The 8,834-nt window shown below is 42.8% G+C and overlaps 1 protein-coding gene across 1 annotated transcript in view; it reads right to left on the bottom strand.

Annotated features, from left to right (window-relative positions):
- Window positions 1-8,711, bottom strand: part of tet1 (tet methylcytosine dioxygenase 1) — a 31,678-nt gene extending 22,967 nt beyond the window's left edge. The window contains exons 1-2 of the mRNA XM_040139333.1: window positions 8,445-8,711; window positions 5,430-7,790 (exon numbers count right to left, since the gene is read on the bottom strand). Coding sequence (XP_039995267.1) covers window positions 5,430-7,622 — 2,193 coding nt within the window. The 5' untranslated portion in view covers window positions 7,623-7,790; window positions 8,445-8,711. The remainder of the gene's footprint in view (window positions 1-5,429; window positions 7,791-8,444) is intronic.
- Window positions 8,712-8,834: the final 123 nt, after the last annotated feature.

An 8,834-nucleotide genomic window follows, 5' to 3' on the forward strand; every position in this document is an offset into this window, starting at 1 on the left:
CAGAACTCATCGGAGGCAAGCTCATGTAATAAAATGTTTGTCTGTGCCGAAGATGAGGAGAAGTCCGAGGAGAGAAAGTAGGCTAAAGCACAACGCACTCTGCTTGGTCATAATGAGTTGGCTCTGTTAAAATGTTGGCAGTGTCTCTGACATTTCACGAATCTTCCTCCCTACCTCGGCCTCCTTCTGTCCCACACATTTACGTAATGAAGAAGGAAAAAAAAAAAAGAGTGTGGATGTGAAGCTGTCCTTGAGCTCATTGCCAGAGTGCCCACATGCATATGTGGGGGAACCTGAACTCATTTTTGTGAAAGGAGATGATTTCTCTTTCAATGACACACCAAACTCTATCATTAGAAAAAAAGTTCTATTTTCTAAAGGCCCATTCCTGTCTCACTGCATGTTTGGCATATTTACTACAAATCATATATACTTCACATTACTGCTGTTAATTTTTTACAAGGTTTTCTACCTTCCAGGTAGACAGTTGTTCCATTTCACTTCAGTACAGAATGGCAATCATCTTGAAAAGACTTGAAACTTGTTTGAGAAAGATAATGCATCACAGTAAACATTATGTCTATTATTATAATTGTAGATGTTGCAGAGCTATTAAGAGTTGTGGGTTTCTATCTTCTCTGTTAAATGACGGACATGATCTCCATGTACATGAAATGTATGTTGTGGCCCAAAAGGTGAGATGTTCCAAGAGTGCAGTTTACCAGACTTGACAAGTAGCAAGGGTAGTAATATTGGCTTAAATTGTTTTTTGGTTAATTTCTTTTTAAACTTGAAAAGGAATATCAAATGAATGATGGCTGTGTGCAAATTTACATTTAATGAAAACATTTAATTCTAATGAGGATAAGGTCAGTCAGATGGCAACACTAATGACTTATTGTCAACTCATACATATACCATGGTTATATATACTATATGTGATTCATTGCACCCTATATGTTATTTTTAGTAAGATCGTTTAATTAACCATTGATTAATAGAGTAATCAATAAAACTGAATTAAATATGTGAGTATTTGTGTGTGTAAAGTCCAATTCTGGCTTGTTTGAGAACACTTTTACAGTATCTTGAAATAGTTTGATATATTATCCTTATCAGTGTTCAAGGTCCTTAATTGTCTTTGTGCATGTGGCAGATAAATCAGTCGATTTATTTGGCAGTACGTTGCTTGTGATTAAGTTGCTTGCATAGCATGTAAACACAGTGTCATAACATGTAGTGATGATGCAACTGTGTTGCAAATTTAAAAAAATAGTGCATAAAGAATATTAAAAACAGAACATGGCTCATAATTTTCCATCACAATGATACAAAAAAGCTTACACTCTAATCACAGTAATAGTAAAAGTGCTGACATAAGTTTTTTCGCAACATAAAAAAATTGCAATTACCTCACTGAATAGGCTGATTTGGAGAGATAATGCAGGTACATTTGTGTGAGGTGCACAATCCTTGTAGGCAGCCCTAGTTTGCTGCTGACCCACTATGAGCGAGACAACCTGTGTAGTTTAACCTAATTACCTGAATGTAGGTTACTGAGTTCAAAGCCTTAAACCCATACTAGTGCACGTCCACTGGTTATCTCCACTAATCCTCATTACAACCCTGAGAATACTCCATCAGACAACTGTGGCAGGTCAAAGGTCAGCACTAGACAATGAGGTCACCATGACAACCGTCAGCGCTGAAGACCTCCACTGCTGTCTGTGAGAGGGGGAAGAGGAGTTCAGACCTGACAGGAGCGTCTGCACGGACAAATCACTCTCGCTTTACATTAAGCTGGATCCATTTGAGAACAATGGGGCTGTTTTGCTGCATGATGGCCTGAACTATAGGCTATAAAAAAAAATCTTGATTCAAACACACATACAGCCATATGCATGAACACCACCCTTTTACAAAAACATGCAAGTGAAACTCCATCACATGCAGACCGACACACACAGCTTTGAATAAATGCTAAAATACCAAAGCAAACAGTCACTGCTGGGTGCTGCAGGCTGCCTGTCCTCCCTAGCAGTGTGCTGTCTGAGGGATCAGGAAGTGTTTTCCTGATACACGTGTTATCTCAGCTGGCTACTCCTATGGCAAATGCATTGCAGCAGAAACAGGAAGAGTGGAAGCAGTGCGGGAGATAAGGGAGCTGGGCTGAGCTGGCTAGCTGATCGAAGCATGGACGTTACTGTTTGTAAGAAGTATAGTGTCCACCCGCAGCTGTATTGTAATGAACTGAATGCTTCCTTTGCTATGTAATTATGGTGCACCACAAACTCAATTAAAGTGCACCTCACCAAGTGCATGGTCTTGATAAATACAGTGACAGAGGGAGACAACAGCAATCACAGATAATGGTTAACAATGCTGTCTGTGAGTGTTGTTATTTTTTGCATTTGTCTAAGACAAGCCACACGTAGTATAACAAATATAATGTACCCTAGAAGAAATGCGAAAACAAAGTTATTTTTATGCCAAAACAGTTACAAGCTTCTTTGCATTTAAGTTGAGGTAAACTGTGCGCATCTCCTTCAGTGAATGCAGACAACTGGACACAGTTTAGAGGTAAATGAGGAGATGTATGAATTAAAGTGTTTTTAGAAGTCTCTATATGCATTAAGTATCGCAGTTACAGTAATATAATGATGGGAAAAGTGAACTGGTATAAACAAGACACATGGTGGTGTTACACATTGAAATGGAAAATACTATATCAGCTGATTACAATGGGACTGTTCAGGAGTGCAAAAATTTCAATATCCTGCATCCTTAATGTATGTATTGTAAAAGTCAAATGAGCAGCCAGTTGATGATGGTCATGTGTTATAATGTGTTTGTACTATATTGACATTGTCTAGTGTGAGTGCTGACATTACCATTGTGAGTCAATAAAAAACCGACTCAGTTATGCAGCCTACAGCTCTAAACATGTCAGGACTTTCAATCAAATTCACTCCACAAATACAGGAGCTTTTGCAGTCTGTGAAATGTAGAGTTTTGTTTGGAGTGTTTATGCGATAGCGTGTGTGTTTTTGTGAGTGTTCAGGGCCAGGTCTCAGCCTTGTCCTCACTGCCCAACACAAGGCGAGGCCATGAGGGGGCCATCAAGCCTGAGTGAAACCAGACATTTTTAAAAGGAAAGCTACACTCTCACTGTGTAAGACACGCCCTCTCCTTCTTACAAACACACAATCAAAACAGTTTTTAGTGTTTTTGTATTTTGTCTTCTCATACATAACCCTTACTCTGCTGAATCTGTGTTGTTTTGTGTGTTTTAGCAAGTATGTTATGTATGTCATTTTTAATGACCAAACCGAATCAAATAAAGCCAAACCAACTACTAGTAGCTCATTATGGTAAAACGAGGAAAAGAATTTACATGCCACTACATGAACCCCTCTTTGGCCTCTACTACTTTTTTCACATTCTCCTGGAGTTAGAAAACATTTGTTGGAGGGGTGTGTAATCTTGATCACCAAGACAGTAAGTATGTTAACATATTACTAACGCTACAAGTACACGTGAAGTAAACCCACATACACTCACAGTAGTTTCTTGATTTATTAATTTACAAGACAAGAGGCAACCTTGCTATACCTGTTCTGCATCTGTAATTAAGTAAAGGATAAAGTTGAGGATTTGACCTACAGCCCATTAAGATACCATCTGTCTTGACAGCGCTGGCCAGCAGTAACTGGTGCAGGCTTCACCCCTGCAGTCACACAGAATTAAACAAAAAACCTGTTATCAAACCACAAACATAGACATTACTATATATTTGTGTCGGCCAATGTGGTGTCAGTTAAGGCAAAAGGGAAAACAATAACTGGCTCTGTTGCTTGAATGAAAGTGGGTCCATATTTCTGTCATTTTACTTTCAGTAACACACGGATAGTCTGCTGTCCTCTAACATCAGCACGCATGCAACACATACACTGTAAATGTGCCTTTGAGTCTGAGCCACACACACACACACACACACACACACACACACACACACACACACACACACACACACACACACACACACACACACACACACACACTCTCTCTCTCTCTCTGACCCACTTTCCAGGGTATTCCCAATAATATGTTTCTAAATCTCTGCCTGGCCTGATCTCACCCTCCTTGTCCCCTCTTAGACTCAGAAATAATGCACAAAGGTCTTCACTACTAATACTGCAGGTGTTATATAATCAGCCCCAATCTGCTACTGCCACTGCTACCACTCCGAGGGCTCTGCCAGTGGATGCATGCACGCTTGCACACACAAGACTACACAGCCACATGGACCCTCACTCACAGTTGTGCACACACATACCTTGCCCAGCCACATGGACACCACTGAACTATGTACATGGTTATGTAGCTCTAGTAGCCAGCTGCTGTGAGGGACTCTTATTCCCACCTACCAGAATAACTGAGAAGACATATATTGGCGGTGCTGTCCCTACATACATATGTTAGAGATAAAGAACCATAATTACAAATGCTTTGTACAATTTAGCCAACCACTCGTTTGAACAATTTAACTACTACTTTATAAAATTCCATGACCAACGTTCACTAGCCTTTTAGCTCTGTTTTGGTCTTGACAAATTCTTGAGGAAATACATGAATCTTGAGGCTATTAGATGCTGGGTTTTCTTCATCAGCTAGTTGCTCAATTTTAGTTTAGTATAGTTGGTTTATCGAGGGTTTTTTTGCTGAAAATAGCCTGCCTGTTGCAGTTGGAAATGTGGTTGATAAGAGTGGTAAGACTTAACCATACAGTATATATATGCCAGAAACCAAAACAATCAGGACACTCCAAAGCTTGGTGGAGTTGAGCTGGGTGACAATTCTCTATTTTCATAGTAAACATACCCTTTCGACTAATGAAGCTTTAATAAGGATGTCAGAAACACAAAAGAAACCAACAGAAACACACAATTAGACACTTATACTTGGAACAACTGATTTTTTTGGACCACTTGCAGAAAGAAGCGAAAACAAGATGTGAACACAACATTGACATATCATCACCTATTATGTTGATATGACAAACTTATTAGCAAACAGCTGCTTATTTACAGATCCAGCAGTTACGGTCCAACATTTTCCTTCCTTTGGAGTCGTTTTTCTGGCCAACTGGGGAATTTAAGTCCAATATATATTCTCTTTAGCTCTACCGACTCCTGAGGAAAGTATCTGGCTCTTTAGCTCCTAAATGCTAAAAGATGTTCTATGTTCCCCTGCTAGTTGTTAACTCTGTCTGTCTGCCAAAAAGAAGCTCTGGTATATTCACACTCAAATTGTTGTCTAAATGTACCTCTTTGTGGGAAACAACCTAAGACCTCACTGCAAAAAACCCTGTAATGTGTTGCTATTAAGTGTAATTAAAATGCACTCATGTAGTTTAATATAAGCCTCACCTGTGCAGCAGAGAGTTTGAGCAGAGATGAAGGTCTTCTCCTCTTCAGTTCGACACACTTCCTCAGCTTACAGATTTGGTGGCCAGTCCTGCGGTTTAGGCAGCAGCTGCACTGGCCACAGTTGACCTTCCTCAGGCACGGCTCGCATGTCGCACACCTGCTCCGCTTCTTCCTCTCTTTCTTCTGCGGTTTTGGAGCTGCCTTGGAGGGCAAGCAGGCCCCCTCTGGCCCCAAGGATCTTTGTAGAATAGAAGGGCTGGGCTCTCCATAGCCTGCCTCTGATTCAGTGTCAAAAGAAAAAGAGGAGCGAGTGCTTTCTGAGCTGCAGGACATGGTGGAGCTACTATCCAGAGAAGGAGTCGAGATCTTTGGCACTGAATCTGTCACTGCTACCACAACGCTGTCCTGGCTGAGGTTTGGTTCACACTCGGCTGTAAAATCATCTGTGCTTGACTGAGGAACTAGTGACAATGACAGCAAGGATGTCTCTTTCTGGCTGTGGAACTCCAATGGCTCTGGATTGGATTCACTATCTTTGGTCTGCGTCTCTGCTGGTGTGCATGCTTGTCTTTCTCCCTGAGGAGAAGGGATGTCCAGGCTTTGCAGGTGGTGTGGTTCCCCCTGGCTCGAATCGCTCAAGCTTCTAGGTTTGAGGGAGTCACTATGGATAATGACTGGCGTGTTTCTTTTCACTACAACAGTCAGGGCAGTTTCAGAGACTGCTGAGAACCCTGGAAAGTGAGGTTTAGCACCGTGAATGGTAGGTTGCATGTCTGTCTTACCCTGACTCAGAACCTCTAGTTCAAGTGACTCTGAGGTGGAGGGGGCTTTGGTGGGATTTGAGGTAGCTGTGTTGGAGACTGGTAGCACACTTACAGGTGATTGTGACTGTGCTGTCAGCACATTGTTAGAGTGAGGAGGATCTGGAGGTTGAGAAGCTGGAGTGCTGGGGTGGAGGTCAGTAGGACTGATGCATACATCACTCTCCTTTTCTTTTTTCCCTTGCTCTACTCCCTCACAGTAACCCAGCCTCTCAGCAACCTCCTCCATATCTTCCACAGTCTCATTTTGTCTCTCAACTGCTTTCTCTGCCTCTAAACTCTCTCTTCTCTCATGATTGATCTCCTCTTTTCTCTCAGTGGCAACTATCACTCTTTCATCTGTCCTATTCTCTTTCAAGTCCAACATGTTACCTTCCTCTTGACGGAAAGTGCACACATCATTTAGCTTAACATCACTGCCGGGATGATCAAGCTTATTTCCACGGATAGATGAAGTGTCATTCCCCTCGCTGCTACCCTGCACCCCTGGTGAGCCAATACTCGTTAGTGCAGAGGGCTCAGAGGGGCTGTCTTTACTTCTGTCACTGCAGAGTTTTAGCTGTCCATCAACATCATCACACACAGGGACCCCAGTCACACACTTCAGGATACCTTCACTGTTGTGGCTGACAGTCTTTTTGTCTTGCTGGGTTATAGTACTGTCACAGTTAAACTGCACACAGTCTTCCAGTGTGTTGTTACACGGTGGTGAATCTGCTTTAAGGGGGCTGCCCTCTTTAGCATTGCTAATTCCTTCATTCTGATCTTTGATACTCGCAGGAACTTTAAAATCGGTTCTAAGAGACACCGGAAGGATTTCTTCAACATCACAGGAGTCCAGTTTGTCATTTTCCTCGTCAGGAGTCGAATCGTTGATACTGCTGCTGGAGGGATGGTTTCTTGTGTTTCTGTGCTGTGATGCTGTTCGTCTCCCTGCGCTCCCCCTGCTGTTTCTCCCTTGTCTGCAAAGTTTAGGAGACTGGCAGGGGGTAACAGACACACGCGTGCCCCGCAGGGACGTTCTTCGCCCTAGGGGGCCTTGTAACTCGCCACAGTGGGCAGGCAGATTGCTCGGCCGTCTAAGCCTTGCAGATCCTGTTACATTTAGGGCATGGTTAACTGTACCAGAGGACCTCCCGGGGCCCTGTTCAGCAGGTCCACTTACCCCTCTTCCACGGGGGCTTCGGCCTGACTGTGCCTGGGCTCTGGCTGTTGACCTTTTTGGTTCTGCAGGTGTTTTCTGGGGCCTCTCTGTGGCTCTTCCTTGGGGTTTATTTGAGTTACAGGTTTTCCTCTTGGTGCCATTCACTTTCTGGGCATTTTTTCTCTGAGCAGGTGTCTGTCTCCTGGTGGGTTTTGTAGTAGCAGGCATGGCTGAGGGTGTGGAGGAGCGGATTTATGGCAGCCAGCATGGGAGCCAGGTGAATAATTATCTTTTGCTTAGCAACTTTTTGTCTCTAAAAATTCTCCCTCTTTAGTGTTTTATTTCTTGGACTGGAAATTAGGATGGTTTGACTGTTGTGTAATTGCAGTGCATGACCTATAAAGACGGCAAAAACATGGAAAAAAAAAAATCAAAATACAAATAGTCTCAGCACCTTAAAATGTATTTTCAGTGTAATAATGACAAAGGTACAAACACACTCAAGGACATAAGGTATAATCAGATGACCGACAACATGATAGTATAAAAGCTATAAAGCTCAATCTATAATTTTTTTTCTCTAACTTGTCTGCTGGAAATGACATTTTTGCCCCGCCTGGAATATCTACTCAGCCGAGCAAGTGTTGTAGGTTGACGTCAACAAAGACCGTTGAGTGCATCCATACAAAGCCGAATATTTTGAATAAAGATATCATAAAATCAGAAGAACTATATTAAAACAAATACTAAAGCTTCCCGAGTGGCTTCAACGGTTTAAAGGGCAGGCACGTTGAGGAGAGGGGTCTGGCCGGAGGTCGGATCCTGTTTTCGTCTTTCTGACTGACGGAAGAGGGGGTTATTACCGCGTAAAAACGCGTAAAAACGCGTCCAGCGTCGCTGTTTATTATTATTTTTTGCACTTGACCGCTATCATTTAAGGCGCCGTGTAGCTATAAACCCCAACGCGTCCAGAAACCGCACTTTTGTACAGGCTGTTTTGTTGCCCGGGAGGTTTTATTTACACGTTTACGGCTCAAATGCTTTACATACCAGAGAGAGACAGTTGCACTGTCTAAACTGCTAATAATACTCCGCTCCAGCGAGACAGCGAGACCTTGTATTGCCTCCTCGGCAAATATAGACTGCTGGCAAGTTCAATCCTCTCGCGACGGTGACACTTGGACATGATACGAGCACCGACGTGAACACACATCGAGTTGGTTTTTTAAACGTGCACCGTGTAGTCTTTGCGGAGCACGACACCCGTTAAAATGTAAATCCCTCTTATGTCAATCCATTCAGGGAGGCTCCTCTCACTCTCCCTCCACCAGAAGTAACATACGGTTTCCGCTTTCCAGAAGGTCTTCGCCCGCGATAGAGGGTGCAGTCGATTCGAAAACCCGCAATGGATTTCAAATATCTTCCGCCCCCAGCGTTCCC

The sequence above is a fragment of the Xiphias gladius genome, chromosome 11 (genome assembly GCF_016859285.1).
Source record: "Xiphias gladius isolate SHS-SW01 ecotype Sanya breed wild chromosome 11, ASM1685928v1, whole genome shotgun sequence".
Lineage (NCBI taxonomy): Eukaryota > Metazoa > Chordata > Actinopteri > Istiophoriformes > Xiphiidae > Xiphias > Xiphias gladius.